Raw genomic sequence first — 18,896 nt, 5'->3', positions numbered from 1 at the left:
ATTTTATAAAAATTATATTTGTTATCAAAATGTGAGTTATAAAAATATAATTTAAAAATGTAAAGTATATATTTAAAAAAATTATTGATATGAATGATATGATATAATAGATTTGATATATGATATGATATATGATTGATTGATAATTAATTAATATTATATAATATATTATAATATTATATATAATATAATTAATACAATACAATAATATAATTAATTAATACAATACATTATAAACTGTTAGATCACTTCATAAATAATTATAATGGCAATTATGATACATTATGATCAAGTTCTCTGGAATAATTCTGATTGGTCTATTATGGCATTCTGCAACTAAATGACTGCTAAATTGTTTAAAAGCCTAAGTCATGTCTTTCATATAACTCTGAAGTCTCTCTCTCGCATACTAAAAGTTAAATCAATATTTCATATCCACTTATTTAATTATTTGGTATAGCCATGTAATCTATATTGCATCTGAGTCTTGATATGGTTTATTCTGTGATACATTTATAATGCTTATTTATTGATGGCTATGTTCTTACAAATATAATGTATTATAACACAAAGCAAACATTTACTGGTAATTATTTTTTAAATAATGCATTATATGTATAGGCTTCATAGAAAAATATAAACAACTTCTCTTATTTTACAGTACAACATTATATTACAGGTTCATATTGTGCTGCAAGCGATATTAAAAAAGGGTAGAGATGAAGTCAGTGTGCAGTTTAGCACAATATTCTTCTGTTACCAGCATTCAGCTTTTTATGTCATAGAGGACAGAGAGACAGCAGCTGTGATATTCAGGTCATAATTCATCCAGCACAATCATAATGGAATTGGATGGCACAGAAAATGAAATTATTCACTTGTGTTTTCTCAGGCCATTCATTTCTAAATGCATTTGTAAAGGACACAACTTTTATTCCAGCATAAATGGAGATAGATAATAATAATTTGTTTTGAAATGAAAAAGCAAACAATGCTAACAAAATCTGCTGCCTGTCGGGCATCCCACCGAGTCAACCAATTTCGCTTTTGTAGGTAAAGTGCACAATTTTACTTTTGATGTTTCAATAGATTCTTCCTATCCATAAAACACTATATGACAGCACTTAATTATATTATTTATTTTATGTGTGTGTGTGTGTGTGTGTGTGTGTGTGTGTGTGTGTGTGTGTGTGTGTGTGTGTGTGTGTGTGTGTGTGTGTGTGTGTGTGTGTGTGTGTGTGTGTGTGTGTGTGTGTGTGTGTGTGTGTGTGTGTGTGTGTGTGTGTCAACAGCCATAAAAGAGAAATTACAGGATCAACTCGGAAACCCTTAAGGTAAAAACAAATAATCGGCTTGTACTCAGCAAGGACAAATCAATGTCAGGATTATATCACACTATATATTTCAGAGCTCACTGCTGTTCACACACAGTTTGTTCTCAGGCTATGAGGCTTCGGAGCCAAGCAGAAGGCTTCATAACTTATTCAGATGCCTTGCTAACACTGTTTGGCGATGTAGCACATCAGAGAATTATAAGCCGTCACCTGCTATTCAGGGGGAAGTTCAAATCTATCTGTAGGCAAGGATTTAATGTTGCTCTGTTATAAAAAGCCTGAATGTTAAAAAACTATAATTAGTTGGAGGTGTCTGTCGGCGTGTTGTTATTCAAAACATCATTCCAAAGTTGAGACTTTGTTTCATATCAAAAGTAACTTGATCTGTCCTGTCTGTCGGCGTGTTGTCAGTGTCCTCTTTGCTCCACGAAGCATTTTTCCCTACGTGAGAACGTGTGTGGCATGAGAGCCATGGCTTGTCGGACATAGCAACAGTAACTAAAGGGGGCGGGTCTTTGCGAACAATCAATTGTCTCACAAATCTTTTTTTTAAAGAATCGCAAGTTTCTATCCCACAATTCTGACATTTTTTTTCTCCGAACTGTAAAGTACACTCACCTAAAGGATTATTAGGAACACCTGTTCAATTTCTCATTAATGCAATTATCTAATCAACCAATCACATGGCAGTTGCTTCAATGCATTTAGGGGTGTGGTCCTGGTCAAGACAATCTCCTGAACTCCAAACTGAATGTCAGAATGGGAAAGAAAGGTGATTTAAGCAATTTTGGGCCCTATCTTGCACCCAGCGCAATTGACTTTGTACACCGACGCATGTGTCATTCCTATTTTGCACCCGCGCAAAGCACGCTTTTCCCTCCACAGAAGCACGTCGCTAATCTAGTGAATGCACTTGCGCTCCCTGGGCGGTTCAGCGCAAAAAAGGAGGCGTGTTCCGGCGCAAACAATCCCTGGTGCTATTTTGCTGTTCCATTAAACAATTGCGCCACTGACCAGAAAAAACCTAGTCTAAAGTCAGTGGCGCGTTGCGCGTTGTTCATTATGCTACTTTAAGGGCGCATGCTTGACCATAATGTATAGCGTGCACAACGCGCATACACTTTGCTCATGTAATCTACACAGATGCAACAGTTATTTTTGCAAATCATAAATTGTTACACTAAAAAAATATTAACACATGAGATGACGGAAATCATTGTGGTGTGCCACGAAGATGTGAAAAAATAGGCATAAATCTAGCTTACAAATGATTCAGGCTAATTGTAATAATTAAGGATAAGACCTGTTTGCCCAATAGTGGCAAGACATATATGTATATAAGGACATCTGACAAATTGGTTTGTCCGTCAAGAACCAGGAAAAAAAATCGACTGAAAAACTGAAAAAACTGAAAGACTGAAAAAAAAAAAGACTGTGAAATCACCTTTACCATAATGTACAACATTACAACTTCACTTCTCTGTCTTTCACTGCTCTTACAAGAACATCAGTCTCCTCGGCTGTGAACCGCTCCTGGCGTGCGCCTGGTAAATACGCCATAATAATAGCAATCCATAATGGAACTTGCGCACCTGCTTTTAAAGGGAATGTTGGATGACGCTCGGATTGGTTTATTCACGTTACGCCCAAACCACACCTATGAATAATGAAGCTACTTCAGACCAACCCATTTTAGATTTGCGCCGGGCGCAAGAGCCATTTATCCCGCCGGGAAAATAGCAACAGCGCCAAGACCCGCCCACAAAGTTACTTGCGGTTCGCGCTTTGACACTTGCGTTTCAGATCGTTAAAATAGGGCCCTTTGAGTGTGGCATGGTTGTTGGTGCCAGACGGGCCGGTCTGAGTATTTCACAATCTGTTCAGTTACTGGGATTTTCACGCACAACCATTTCTAGGGTTTACAAAGAATGGTGTGAAAAGGGAAAAACATCCAGTATGCGGCAGTCCTGTGCCATGCTAGAGGTCAGAGGAGAATGGGCCGACTGATTCAAGCTGATAGAGGAGCAACTTTGACTGAAATAACCACTCGTTACAACCAAGGTATGCACCAAAAAGTATTTGTGAAGCCAGAACACGCACAACCTTGAGGCGGATGGGCTACAACAGCAGAAGACCCCACCGGGTACCACTCATCTCCACTACAAATAGGAAAAAGAGGCTACAATTTGCACGAGCTCACCAAAATTGGACAGTTGAAGACTGGAAAAATGTTCCCTGGTCTGATGAGTCTCGATTTCTGTTGAGACATTCAGATGGTAGAGTCAGAATTTGGCGTAAACAGAATGAGAACATGGATCCATCATGCCTTGTTACCACTGTGCAGGCTGCTGGTGGTGGTGTAATGGTGTGGGGGATGTTTTCTTGGCACACTTTAGGCCCATTAGTGTCAATTGGGCATCATTTAAATGCCACGGCCTACCTGAGCATTGTTTCTGACCATGTCCATCCCTTTATGACCACCATGTACCCATACTCTGATGGCTACTTCCAGCAGGATAATGCACCATGTCACAAAGCTTGAATCATTTCAAATTGGTTTCTTGTACATGACAATGAGTTCACTGTACTAAAATGGCCCCCACAGTCACCAGATCTCAACCCAATAGAGCATCTTTGGGATGTGGTGGAACGGGAGCTTCGTGCCCTGGATGTGCATCCCACAAATCTCCATCAACTGCAAGATGCTATCCTATCAATATGGGCCAACATTTCTAAAGAATGCTTTCAGCACCTTGTTGAATCAATGCCACGTAGAATTAAGGCAGTTCTGAAGGCGAAAGGGGGTCAAACACAGTATTAGTATGGTGTTCCTAATAATCCTTTAGGTGAGTGTATATATAACTCACAAACGCGAGAATTGTGAGATAAAAAGCCACGATTACCTTCAGAAATATTTAAGCACCCAAATACTTTTGAAGACATTGTATATTAAAGGATTAGTTCACCCAAAAATGGACCTTCTGTTATTAATTACTCACCCTCATGTCGTTCCAAACCAGCAAGACCTTTGTTCATCTTCGGAACACAAATTAAGATATTTTTGCTGAAATCTGAGAGCTCTCTGACCCCTCCATTTAATTAACACTTTCAAGGCCCAGAAAGGTAGTAAAGACATAGTAAAAATAGTCCATGTGACTCCAGTGGTTCAACATACATTTTGTAGAGCGATGAGAATACTTTTTGTACGCAAAAAACAACCAAAAATAACAACTTTATTCAACAATTTCTTTACATGTATACTATAAGGTCCTGACTCTCTGTGGTCAGGGGTCAGAGTAGGGGTGTAACCCCGCCATACTGGCCAAATTTGCCCATTGGCCTCTGTCCATCATAGCCTCCTAATCATCCCCATATACATATATACCATTGGCTTCATCCCTCTGTCTCCTCTCCACCAATCAGCTGGTGTGTGGTGGCCGTTCTGGCGCAATGTGGCTGCCGTCGCATCATCCAGGTGGATGCTGCACATTGGTTGTGGTTGAGGAGATTCCCTACTTCCATGTAAAGTGCTTTGAGTGCCTAGAACAGCGCCATTTAAATGTAACAAATTATTATTATTAATTATAATATATCTATATTATAACATATTTACATTGGCCACCACGCATGCGTCGTGGTGCTCATGTGAAGCTTCGGCCAATGGTTAGCCGGCGTTCTGGTGTAGCTCTGACGTAACTCGCAAGTGCTGGACTGTATTTACTACAGTGTAGGAGACAGACACAGACATGAAGAAATTGTTGAATAAAATCGTTGTTTTTGCGCACAAAAAGTATTCTTGACGCTTCATAAAATTAAGGTCGAACCGCTGGAGTCTTTACTTCCTTTCTGGGCCTTGAAAGTGTTAATTACATTGCTGTCTATGGAGGGGTCAGAGAGCTCTCGGATTTCATCAAAAATATCTTAATTTGTGTTCCGAAGATGAACAAAGGTCTTAAGGGTTTGGAACGACATGAGGGTGAGTAATTAATGACAGAATTTTAATATTTGGGTGAACTAACCCTTTAATAAATATAATATTATATGCAATGGTACACGAACAAATATGAATTTTCTCATAGTCTTTCAAGGACAGTGGTAACATATCTAATGCATTATGATCAACATGCCCTCGTTATTTATCAAGGGCATCACAGTTTTGGCGGGAGACATTCCTTCTTCTGCCATAAAGTGCAACAGCCCTGACAGTTTAAGACGTGGCCCCCTCAAGCGGCTCTAGACTTGCTAATGTCCCTGTGACAAGCCAGCATCCTCCTGGGATCCAACCCAAATGCTGCCTTTGGCACGGCCACTCAACACTTCATCAAGCCGCTCCAGGAGCATCAATCTGGAATAAACTTAAGTGACTTCCTGGGTCATAAAATACACTGAATAAGAGGACGGTACTTTTGCCAAGTCTTATCTAAATGGGATTACAAACCAAGTGATATTTGTAATTATTTCTAATCAGATGCATTCAACATTAACCATAGTAAAATCACTGTAACCCACCGCTTCCAGTGGCTTACTGCTTTAATAAAAACGTATTTGTGTTTGTGCTTTCATTTTGAAGACGTGAGCAGGCGTGTGTATTTATGCATGGGGTACAGATGTCACAGACTGCATAAGCAATTAATTTTGTTAATTGTCTTTTGTCAACAGTTTAAATATGCCTGTTATCGTTTGTGAGGAAGTCAAATTGAGAGTCACATCTTCTGGTGATGTTGCCTCTCAGCATCTCTTCCTGAGCTCAGCAGCACATGCACAGCAATATTTAATTAGCCCCGTCCGTTCACAGCTGTCTGCTGATGCTTCTAAGGACGTTTTAACACCAGACGCTCTGGCTAGACCAGTGTTCGTTTGACTTTAGTGCCATGGAAGCGTTTATGCGTTTTGTGATTTATATTTACAATGAAATCAACCCAGCATAATTTCAGGAAATGCACTGCTATTGATGATGCAGATTTTGTTATATCGGTCACAAAATATTCTCAAGATAAATGGAAATTGCTTACTTGTTGACAAAATAAATTAAATTCGTAGGTTATAAATATGGGCATAAAACACGACTTAATTAAAAGACGTAGGGCCGGATTTAATAAACAGGGAAAATTAGCGTGAGAGCGCAATTCCATAAAATCACAGATGGAGGAAAGTTCTGTGCGTGATCTACTGGCGACACGCAAATTAAAGCACACAGACGCAGCCAGATCATTTCCATAATGACCAACGCAATCTACCCGTTAGCGTCTGGTTTAAGACGTGCTTTTTTGGGGGGGTAAATAATGGTGCAAAAAAACTGTACATTTACGAGCGCAAACCTTTGTAAATCACCTTGCATGCCGCAGAAATGTCTGTTTCAGCGCTAATTTATCGCTGTGTCTCTTTAGTAAATCCTGACAGTAGTTTTTTAACGCCAAAAGAGGGTTTGCACTTGCACAAGCTGTTAGTAAATCTGGCCCTTAAATTGTTCTGATGGTAGGAAACATATTTGTTTACAGGTAAATTAACAGTCCTAATAAAAAGTATAAAACATATAAAAATAACGCTTTTATTTTTAATTTCCATTTTTTTTTAAGTCTATTACTTAGGCACTTATGTGTCAAAAATGATTTCATTGTTGAAGCATTTTTTAAATGTATTTATTTGTTTATTTGAGTACTGTCATTCAAATATTTGGGATCAGTAAAGAAATGAATACCTTTATTAAGCAAGTATGCATTAAATTGATCAGAAGTGAGAGTAAAGATATTTAAATTGTTACAAAAAGTTATAGTTCAAATAAATGCAGCTCTTTTGATCTTTCTATTCATCAAAGGATAGCTGAAAAAAAATTATTCCAATTTCCACAAAAATATTAAGCAGCACAACTGTTTTCAACATTGATGATAACAATAAATTTTTCTTGAGCAGCAAATCAGCATATTAGAATGATTTCTGAAGGATGTGAAAAGACTGGAGATATGATGCTGATAAAATAAAATTAAATAAAATATTTTGCAATATTTTACTGTGCTTTTGTATCAAATAAATGCACCTGAGTGACTTCTTTCAAAAACATAAAACATTTCACAGACCCCAAACGTTTAAAGGGGTACTTCACAACTAGAAAGATGAATGTGTATTTAAATTGGGTAATTTATGTAGTAGAAATGTGAAATTATTTTAGAAGTTGGTGCCTTCTAGACTGAGAAAAGCCAGAAAACGTATTTTTGGCTCATATGGATGAAAGACAACAACTCCCAGAATGCACTAGCTTTGTTGCCCTACGAAGCCACTCCCACCGGTTACATCACTTGCCCACCGCTGCACCACCGCCATTTTGATTTTTATAGTAATAAATTAATTTATTTCAGTTAGAGAACAGACACTACAATTAAAAACGGAACGTTTCTGCTCAATACAGCGTGAGCCGAACGAGAGTCGCAGCACAAACACAGCAGGAGTCACAAGAGTGCGGAGCTGACAGACCAGATGATCGCGGAAGATTTGGTTTCACAGCAGAATGTAAAAGCGCCTATTTAAGGGAGTTTGTCATTGTACTGTACTGTTGTTGTGTTTTTCATTAAGAATAATAGGCTAATGAACCCACAATTCAAGCAACCCGCCGCCAAATTGGCGCTAATTCAAAACTTCATTAATTTTACATTCTGTGAGTGAGATCCCACCCCTGTGGGTGGGTTGAAAACATGCGGAACTAACATATACTACTGGCTGTAGTCTCTAGCCTCTGGCCAAAAAAGCCTCCGATGATGCAAAAATGACGATATTTGCATCATCGGAGGCTTTTTTCCAGACATAAAATACATAAATCTCTCGTCTCAGGGGGATATGGGGGGGGGGGGGGGGGCACGATCATTCGATTATACTACCGGGTTTCTACTGATACAAAGCTTAATGCTAATCGCTGAAGTAACCCCTTTAAATAGTGTATCTACAAATATTCAAAATCAAATAAATTTACCTGAGAAGCAAGACTGTATAAGACTTCATTTTGTATCATGAATATAAGTGTATTTTGTCTTATTGCACTGGCAGACCTCTTCACTTGTTGATAGCTTCTCACCTAAAATAAGTGGGCATGTTTTTGTGAAATATCAGGACACAAATGTGTATAATGACATGGGTATGACATAGGTATTACAAAAAGAGGGTGAAATATGAGGACGTTCCCCATGTCCTCACTTTTCAAAATGCTTATAAATCACACAGAACAAGTTTTTTTTCACAGAAAGTGAACTGCACAGTCTCCTGTGAGGGCTAGGTTTAGGGGCAGGGGCAGTGTAAGGGGATAGAAAATACGGTTTGTACGGTATAAAAACCATTACGCCTATGGAATGTCCTCACATTTCACAAAAACAAACATGTGTGTGTGTGTGTGTGTGTGTGTGTGTGTGTGTGTGTGGTCCACCAAAGCAATATGAGAAAATTCATTGATATTAAGATACATTCTCTGAAAACAATTCTTAATATTGTTTTATTTCATCCGACAAAATTCTTGGCAATAAAACTGTTATCAGTATCAGTGGTAGAGAATTGTGGGTGCAGAGGGAAGGTGATTGAATTCCAGTCAGGTTTCGGCTCAAGCAATCAAACCAAGTGTGAAAACTGTCAAAATCAGAGGCTTACCGATCTGCCAGTCCCACTGAACCTTCAGAAGTTCCTTGTGCTCCATAATGGCCCTGAAAAACAGAAACACAGCACAACTCCCATCAGCCACAGGTGAGCACAGCCAAGCTGGGGGAAAAAACAAGAACATCAATAAAAGATAAATAGCGACAGCACCGAAGTCTCGACAGAATGCTTCATTTTGACAGGTGGGAGAACTCGGCAACAATGGGCAGAGTGACAAATCCAGCGAGCCAGAGCAAAGAGCGGTCAATCTCCCATGAACAGTCCCAGGGATTCTTGTGACACACGCCTCGGTTCTGTATGAGCTTTCCTGACTAACTAACAATGACAGGTCATCCCATCCCCCCCAGGAAACAATCCTCCGGCCCCGTGTGACACCTCTGTGGAGCTGTCACAGGACTGGGCTGATGATCTGTTGCCAAGGTTACGAGTCTCATCGGCCGACAGCGTCTAGAGGTGCATCAGCGGGAGATGCTCCTGAAGCCTGCAGATGAAACTGTTTGATGCAGGCACAGAGAGAGAGAGAGAATATTCTAGATCCAGTGGGCTTGTCACGCTGCTTCCTCCAGAGCCCCTTTACGAGGCAGTCAGACTTTCAGTGGGAGCAGGACTTGACTGCCGTCCACAATTCCGGCCTGCTGTCAGATATGAATGCCTTTCAGGATAATTACACCCAGCTGGCATGGATAAACTGTGTGGTTGGCATTTATGTAAATACGCCACAAATATAGATGTTAAAGCACACTGAAGATTTGGCACCGGGGGAATAAAGGTGTTAGATGAAGGGCTGGTAAATTCAGCTCCAGCTGGAGCTGCTGTACACTTGCTGGGGGATGCAGACGCTCCAAATGGGCCTCGTTTGCAGATGGATAAAAAAAGAAGAGAGACGAAAACCTTCCAACTAACTCATGCTTGGAAGAAGCTGGGATTGGTGGTGTCGGAGATCCAAACAGCTCTGGTGGAAATGATAATTAGACATGCAGGCTGTGTAAACGTCCAACTGTGAGGAGGATCTGAAGCTGACAGCAGGTGATTGCGGATTAGCAGGCAACTCGCAATTCAACAAGAAAAATCATTACATTTCTATGAAAACAATGTGAAGGTGAGCTCATTCTAGAGCATTAAATAGTCACGTGAAAACAGCAAACAGGGAGTAACTCGGGGTAAAGGGTCTTAATCAATGGCACAATTATGATAAAATATAACCTTTTAAGTTTACATCATAGGTCGGCGAAAACAATGAGGGGCTGGTTAGCATTGGTGAATGTCAATAAAACAATAATGCATTAAGCTAGAATGAAATTGTTTTTTTGTTGTTGTTTTTTAAAGCAGAGGGTTTGTTCCTTTATTTTATATATTGCATGTTCAGATATTCATACAACAAAATATTCTGGGGGTCATGAAAATGTTGTGAAAAATGCTGTTATTAAATCTGAACTTCATGTGAGTTATGTTAGATAAAAGTAAAGGCCAAAGGCCAATTCACACTTCTCCAAGACAGACAAACGCTGATTCAGCATGTTCAAACAGTGAAAGCAAGCTCCAACAGACACCAACACACAAATCCAGCACAACCCGTCAAAGTGTCGGTTGCCGTCTTACGGCACAGTGTGAATTGGCCTTAATGGAACTCTCCACTTTTTTTGAAAATAGGCTAATTTTCCAACTCCCCTAGAGTTAAACAGTTGAGTTTTACCGTTTTCGAATCCATTCAGCTCCGGGTCTGACGGTAGCACTTTTAGCATAGCTTAGCATAGATCATTGAATCTGATTAGACCGTTAGCATCTCGCTCAAAAAAATTATAAAAGAGTTTCGATATTTTTCCTATTTAAAACTTGAGTCTTCTGTAGTTACATCGTGTACTAAGACCGACGGAAAATGAAAAGTTGTGATTTTCTAGGCCGATATGGCAAGGAACTAAACTCATTCCTGCGTAATAATCAAGTAACTTTGCTGCCATACCAGCAGGCACAATGATATTATGCAGCGCCTGAAAATAGGCTAACTTCCGTCAACATAACCAACGTGACAACCTGCTTGCACAGGGAGTACCATATCTAGTGTTAATTTCGTCAGACGAGACGAGACTAAATATGTTCGTCAACAACCTTTTTTTCCATGACGAAGACGAGACTGCACCAATGTTCAAAAATGCTGACTAAGACAAAATTAACATGCATTATTGTTGACGAAAAAGGACGAAACTAAAATGTTTTGCATAAAATAAAAACTAAGATAATATTTTCGCCGACAATCGTCTATACTTTTTCATCATGAGAGAGAATATTGCTGCCAGCCTGTGGCTGATCTCGCGGAGGCGCGCGCGGTCACGTGGTTCCCGGAGCGCTCAATACTTCTAGCGCTGTGTCAATACAATTGAATGGCTTAAGCGGATACATAACAGCTTAACTATACAGGTGTTTGTGTAATAATTATTGAATATTTTGAGGAGATCTTTTGGTACTTAATAGGCTTACTGTTTGTGCAATAAGAATGGTCCATTAATGATCACTTAAAATATTTTTTATTATTTATAATACAATTAGTGTAGTAATTAGGTTAAAATAGAGAAGTCCACAGAAAAGAGGCAAATTAGAGTCATTTTGTGGCTGGAAAAATAATAATTTTCATTTGTAATGCCATTACTGGTGTCTGTATGGCTCTTTAATCAATATACATGTAGCCTAGTTGCTCAAAAAAGTATTGCAGATCAAAACTGCTTACTTATTTGTGAAATTTGAAAATAATAATAGTAATGAATGCAAGCAAATATAATTTAACCCCCAAAAAAGTTTAAAATAGTGCTAAAAGGCACTTATTTTTCCATATGTACAGTAGGCTATATACATATGAATTCATACTGAATCAAGATCGAAATCGATATTTGTGCCCATCGTCTCATAAGCTAGTGCTAATTTTAGGCATCTACGCTGTAAATCGTCTCGGGTTATGACTATAACCCTTGTTCCCCGAGAAGGGGAACGAGACACTGCGTCATCGTGACGACACTCTGGGGAACGCCCCTTCGCGTAAAGCGTCTGAAGAAACTGTAGAATCAGCCCAATCCGATTGGTGTTGCGTGATGACGTCGTATGTGACGGCATACCCGGAAGATACAAAGAGACGTCTGAACGAAACAGAGATAGCGTTCTTTGCGATGAAGCGAGCGCTCTGATGATTGGGTGGACACGAGACGCAGTGTCTCGTTCCCCTTCTCGGGGAACAAGGGTTATAGTCATAACCCGAGACGTTCCCCTTCGAGGGAACTCGAACTGCGTCATCGTGACGACACTCTGGGGAACGAGTACCAACTATCCCGCACCAATCATACCCACCCCAGTGTGAAGCTGGAACCAGGCACAACTAGGGGACGAGCACTCTCGCGCCAGGCGTCTCAGGGAGATGCAGACTATAAAAACGAATGAAGGTGTGAGGAGTGGCCCACCCAGCTGCCTCGCAGATGTCTAGCATAGAGGCCCCAGAAAGGAGGGCTACCGAGGAGGCCATGCTCCTGGTAGAATGGGCCCTCACGGCTAAGGGTGAAGGCAGGTTGCGCACCCGATAAGCCATGGCTATAGCCTGGACAATCCAGTTACTAATCGTCTGCTTTGACGCAGGCAGCCCTTTCTTGGGTGAACCAAAACACACCAACAGCTGGTCTGACTTTCTCCACTGAGCAGACTTCTCCAGATAAATCCTCAATGCCCGCACGGGGCAGAGGAGGTGAAGTCTGCTCTCTTCCGCCGTCACGTGAGGTGGAGGATGGAATGCCTGGAGAACCACTGACCTTGCCCTGCTAGATGGCACCTTGGGCACGTAGCCCTGGCTGGGATGCAAGATGGCTTTAACCATGCCAGGGGCAAACTCCAGGCAAGTCGGCGTGACCGCCAAGGCCTGGAGGTCCCCCACTCTCCTCAGAGAAGTGATGGCAAGGAGAAAAGCCACCTTGAAGGTCAGTATTCTCGCCTCAGCCGACTCCAGCGGCTCAAAGGGGGCCTCAGCCAAACCCTCGAGCACCACTGCCAGGTCCCAGGTTGGGACCCTGGAATGAGCCGCAGGCCTCATCCTCCGAGCCCCACGGAGGAAACGTACAACCAGATGGTGCCTTCCCAACGTCGCATCACCTAAAGGTGCGTGGAAAGCCCCAATGGCAGCCACATACACCTTAAGTGTGGACGGGGAAAGACCGGCGGAGAAGCGGTCTTGAAGGAACTCCAGCACTGAAGCCACTGGGCAGTTAACTGGGTTCACCTCCCGCTCTCTACACCAAGTGGAAAATACATTCCACTTTAGGCTGTACAACCTCCTGGTGGATGGAGCTCTGGAACTGAGTAGGGTCTCCACAACACCTGCCGACAGGCCCTCTGCTAGGAACTGAGCCCCCTCAGGGGCCAGACCCAGAGATCCCATACCTCTGGCCGGGGGTAGAAAATCGTACCCCTGGCCTGAGACAGCAGGTCCCTCCTCAGAGGGACCTGCCATGGGAGACCGTCCAGCAGGTCGATGATGTCGGAGAACCATACTCGAGTGGGCCACCGGGGTGCTACTAAGAGAAGGCTGACGCCCTCCCGGCGGACACGTTCCAGAACTCCCGGGAGCAGAGCAATCGGGGGAAAAGCGTACAGACGCAGCCTCGGCCACGTCTGTGCCATGGCATCCAGCCCCAGAGGGGCCGGATGAGTGAGGGAGAACCACAGCGGCAGTGGGACGTCTCTCGAGACGCAAATAGATCCACTTCCACCGGGCCCAGCCGCTCGCACATAGCCTCCACCACCTCGGGGTGGAGCCGCCATTCCCCGGGCCTCAGCCCCTGCCTCGACAGGATGTCTGCTCCCTGATTTTGGTCCCCGGGAATGTACATCGCCTTGAGGGATGACAACTTCCCCTGGGACCACAGAAGGACCTGATGCGCCAGTCTGCAAAGAGGGCGCGACCTCAGGCCCCCCTGGTGGTTCAGATACGATACCGCCGACATGTTGTCGGATCGTATCAGGACATGGTGGCCGCGGAGGTCCGGGAGAAAGCTCCTCAGAGCCTTGAAGACCGCCAGCATTTCCAGGCAATTGATATGCCAGGAAGAATGCCGGGTCCCCCACAGACCCCTGGAAAAGCGGCCTTCCATGACCGCGCCCCAACCAGTGAGGGAAGCGTCTGTTGAAACGGACTTCCGGCAACACGACGCTCCCAACACTGGCCCCTGGGACAGGAACCAAGGTTTCTTCCACATGACGAGGGAACGAAGGCATCTGCGCGTTACCCTGATCATGCGGAAAGGATTCCCCCTGGGGGAAAACCCCTTGGTTCTCAGCCACCACTGGAGGGGTCTCATGTAGAGCAGACCGAACGGAATCACGTTGGCTGCTGCTGCCATGAGACCCAGCAGTCTCTGAAACTGCTTCACAGTGAGGCTGCGGCCCAGTTTCACTCTCGAGACCATCGCCAGTATGGACTCCACGCGTGCGGGGGACAGTTGTGCCCGCATCAGAGTCGAATTCCATACAACCCCCAGGAACGTGGTCCTCTGGGAGGGCGTCAACACGCTCTTCTTCGTGTTGAGTCTGAGACCCAAGCACCTTATGTGGGCTAGAACGACATCTCGATGTCGAACCGCCATATCGTACGACTGAGCCAAAATCAGCCAGTCGTCGATATAATTGAGTATACGGATGCCCTGGAGTCTCAACGGAGCCAGTGCTGCATCCATACACTTCGTGAAGGTGCGAGGGGAGAGAGCTAGGCCGAACGGAAGAACCCGATACTGGTACGCTTTGCCCCCGAAAGCGAACCGCAGGAACTTCCTGTGAGCTGGAAGGATGGAGATATGGAAGTATGCGTCCTTCAGATCTATCGTGACGAACCAGTCCTCGAACTGGATCTGAGTCACGATGGCTGGAATTGTGAGCATCCTGAACCTGTATCTCCTCAGAGACCGGTTCAGGTGCCTGAGATCTAGAATTGGACGCAACCCCCCATCCTTCTTGGGAACTATGAAGTACCGGCTGTAGAACCCGGACTCCCTGTCTGGTGGAGGAATATACTCTATAGCCTCCTTGACCAGCAGAGAGCGTACTTCTTGCTCCATCACCCGCACCTGCTCGGGACCGACCACAGTTCGAACCACCCCGTTGAATTTCGGGGGAGGGAAACCGAACTGCAGTCTGTAACCCCGTTCCACAGTACGCAGGGCCCATGCAGATATACTCGGAAGGCATGACCATGCGCCGAGATAATCTACTAAGGGAACTAGCCTCTCGAGGCCAGCCTCGGGTGTTATTCGAGCCCCTACCCCAACGCCCTGAAGCGGCTGACCGGCAGGGTGTCGTCGGGGAAGAGGTCCGTGAGGCGCACGCGGCTGCTGAACTGTCGCAAGTCCTAATGGAGGCGACTGGTTCAGTGCGCGCGCGCAGGGAACCGATGCGGCCCGAAACGTCTTGGACGGCGGGAGCGCAGCAACGATTCCCCGAGAGTCCCAGAGTGGAAACGACCTCGATCGCTCCACCCTGTGGGGGACGACTCTCAGCGGTCCTGCCGAAGCTAGGACCGCTTGGGAGCCTTCTTAGCCTGGATAACGTCCCTCAGGTCGCTCTTAGGCTGAGAAGGCTTCCTGCGAGAGCGCCGTCTCTTTTGCCAAGCTCCCTCGGGAGGGGCGCGGGAGGCGACACTCTGCCTCTGCGCATCGCGGTGTGATGCGCTGGATGAGGGTCCGGGCTGCCCACCCGGGCCTGCTGTAACTGCAGAGCCCGAGCGGCGAGGGAAGAACTTCTGGAAGGCGGCTGACTGCTTCCTCGCCTCCTGAAACCTCTCGACGACAGTATCCACTGCCCCGCCGAAGAGGCCAGAAGGCGAGATCGGAGCATCAAGGAGAAAATGTTTCTCTCTCTCCTTGATTCCCGACAGCGTCAGCCAGAGATGCCTCTCAACGCATACCATTCCAGCCATAGAGCGGCCCACAGCGCGAGCCGTCTCTTTGGTAATGCGGAGAGACAAATCCGTTGCCTTCCTGAGCTCAGTGAAGTCATCCGGAGATGGTCCCTCGCCCTCATCCAGTTCTTTGAGGAGGTCGGCTTGGTATGCCTGCAGGACCGCCATGGTGTGCAGACAACCAGCAGCTCGACCTGCCGCACTAAAAGCCCTGCCGACTAACTTGGACGTGTCGCGGCAAGGTTTAGTGGGCAGCGACGGAGCCTTCAATGATGCAGCGGCCCCGGGTGAGAGGTGGCCCGCAAGCGCCTCTTCCACCTGTGGCAACGCTGCATACCCCAACTCAGCCGTCCCCAGCACATTAGCAAAATCAAGTACTGGGGGATTAGCTACACGGGCTGAGAAGGGTTTTTCCCACGATCTACACAACTCGTTATGCAGATCGGGGAAAAAAGGAAGACCCCGCCGTGGAGGTTGAACCCGACGCCTGAAAAAGCGTTCATCCAGCTTAGATGGTGGCTGGATGTCCACTATTTCTTGTGGCCAATCCAAACTCAGTTTGGCCACAGCGCGGACTAAAACCTCCACTAGCTCCTCAATAGCGGGTGTGTGGGGTGGCGAAAGCCCCACATCATCCACCTCGATCCTCAAATTGTCTGATTCCTCAGAATCAGACAGCCTGAGAATCGGATCCTCCGCCCCGCGGGAAGAAGCCGCATCGCGGGCTTCCACACGGGGCGGGAGGATATCAGAATCGTCAGAGGAGGATAGGGAGGATGCCTCAGCAGTCCCATATCCTCTTGACAGATCCCGCTGTGAGCCCCACGATCTACGGCGCCGCGCTGCCTCAACAGACGCAGGCCCAGAACCGCGGGGCTCACGAGGCTGACCGGTCTCCTCAAAGACGGCCAGCCGCGAGCGCAGCACCCTCAGCGGCAGCAGTTCACATTCAGTTACGACGTCATCACGCAACACCAATCGGATTGGGCTGATTCTACAGTTTCTTCAGACGCTTTACGCGAAGGGGCGTTCCCCAGAGTGTCGTCACGATGACGCAGTTCGAGTTCCCTCGAAGGGGAACGACCAGTTAGCTATGGTATAGTGGCACATACATTATGCAGGTTATATATATTTTAGGTAACTTTTTTTGCCACACAATATATTGAGTTTTCTTTTGACTAAAACTAGACTAAAAAGACGAGACTTTTAATTGACTAAAGCTTGACTAAGATAGGCCTACCTTGAGTTGTCTTTTGACTAAAACTAGACTAAAAAGACGAGACTTTTAGTCGACTAAAACTTGACTAACAAAAAAAGATATGTGAATGACTAAATATGACTAAAACTAACAAGGACATTTGGCACAAGACTAAGACTAAATTAAAAATAGGTGACAAAATTAACGCTAACCATATCGGCATAGAAAACCACAACATTTCGTTTCTGTCGGCCATAGTACACGATGTAACTGCCGAAGAGTCAAGTTTTAAATAAGAAAAATATCGAAACTCTTTGGTTATTTTTTTTTTTTTGCGAGATGCTAATGGTCTAATCAGATTCAATGATCTATGCTAAGCTATGCTAAAAGTGCTACCGCCAGACCCGGAAATCGGCTGAATGGATTCGAAAACGGTAAAATTCAATTGTTTAACTCTAGGGGAGTTGGAAAATGAGCCTATTTTCAAAAAAGTGGCTTTAAAAAAAAAGTTTCTTTAAAAGGCCACAAACTAAAAAATGTTGGTCTTTAAAGTTATTTATAGGCTGTTTGGCGTAAAAGACTCACAGTTGGATACCACTGAAGAAGGAGCCAAAGAGACCCATCATTCCCAGGAATTCGACCCGGCTCAGGTTCTTCACGATGAACTCCTCGCAAACATTAGAGATGCCATAGAGCGTCGCCCCCGCAAGAACCAATAAATCCCCTAAGAGTTTATGGTCCCCTGTATGGAACAGACAGTCATATATAAGATAATACAATCCATGCACTTACTAGTTATATATGCTAATAACCTAACTAAACATACTGCAATCAAATATTTGTTGATTCTGAATTTTTTTTTGTCTTAGAACATCATAGATCCATAGTCAAGCTGCTCAAATACTAACTTTCCTGTAAAAAAATTCAATAAAATATTATAAAATTATATTTTATAATTATAAATGTATAATTATAATAAATTATAATTTATAGTTTCTGTAGCTCAATAGGTAAAGCAATGCATGTGTTAAAAGCCAAAGCCAACCCAGAGAGCAACACAGTGTCGGCCCAGATCCAGCCCATATCTGGTATGCATGGACACTATGTTCCTGTCTGGGAAGGGATACATTTTTAAAGGTTTAGTTCACCCAAAAATGAAAATTCTGTCATTAATTACTTACCCTCATGTCGTTCGACACCCGTAAGACCTCTGTTCATCTTCGGAACACAAAGGAAGATATTTTAGTTGAAATCCGATCGCTCAGAAAGGCCTCCATTGGCACAATGCACGGTTCACTCTCAAGACCCATAAAAGGTACTAAAGACGTCGTTACAAAGTCCATCTCACTACAGTGGTTCTACAATAACTTTATAAAGCGGCGAGAATAGTTTTTGTGCGCAAAAAAAACCTAAATAACGACTTATACAGTGATGACCGATTTCAAAATAATGCATCATGAAGCTTCAAAGCGTTATGAATCAGCGAGTCGAATCATGATTTGGATCGCGTGTCAAACCGCCAAACTGCTGAAATCATGTGACTTTGTCGATTCAAACCGCTGAATGAGGTGGACTTTGTAACGACGTCTTTAGTACCTTTTAAGGGTCTTGAGAGTGTACAGTGCATTGTGCCAATGGAGGCCTTTCTGAGCGATCGGATTTCAACTAAAATATCTTCCTTTGTGTTCCGAAGATGAACGGACGTCTTACGGGTGTCGAACGACATGAGGATAAGTAATTAATGACAGAATTTTCATTTTTGGGTGAACTAACCCTTTAAGGGGAACACAAATACTGATAAAATGTATACCTT

The 18,896-nt window shown here is 44.0% G+C and overlaps 1 protein-coding gene across 1 annotated transcript in view; it reads right to left on the bottom strand.

Annotated features, from left to right (window-relative positions):
* Positions 1-18,896, bottom strand: part of slc35f1 (solute carrier family 35 member F1) — a 136,793-nt gene that overhangs the window by 20,697 nt on the left and 97,200 nt on the right. The window contains exons 5-6 of the mRNA XM_079831987.1: positions 17,669-17,825; positions 8,961-9,013 (exon numbers count right to left, since the gene is read on the bottom strand). Coding sequence (XP_079688113.1) covers positions 8,961-9,013; positions 17,669-17,825 — 210 coding nt within the window. The remainder of the gene's footprint in view (positions 1-8,960; positions 9,014-17,668; positions 17,826-18,896) is intronic.

This window comes from Gobio gobio (genome assembly GCF_949357685.1).
Source record: "Gobio gobio genome assembly, chromosome: 12".
In the NCBI taxonomy this organism is placed as follows: domain Eukaryota; kingdom Metazoa; phylum Chordata; class Actinopteri; order Cypriniformes; family Gobionidae; genus Gobio; species Gobio gobio.
The sequence above is the reverse complement of the archived record's forward strand: the minus strand, read 5'-3'. Positions and strand labels throughout refer to the sequence as shown.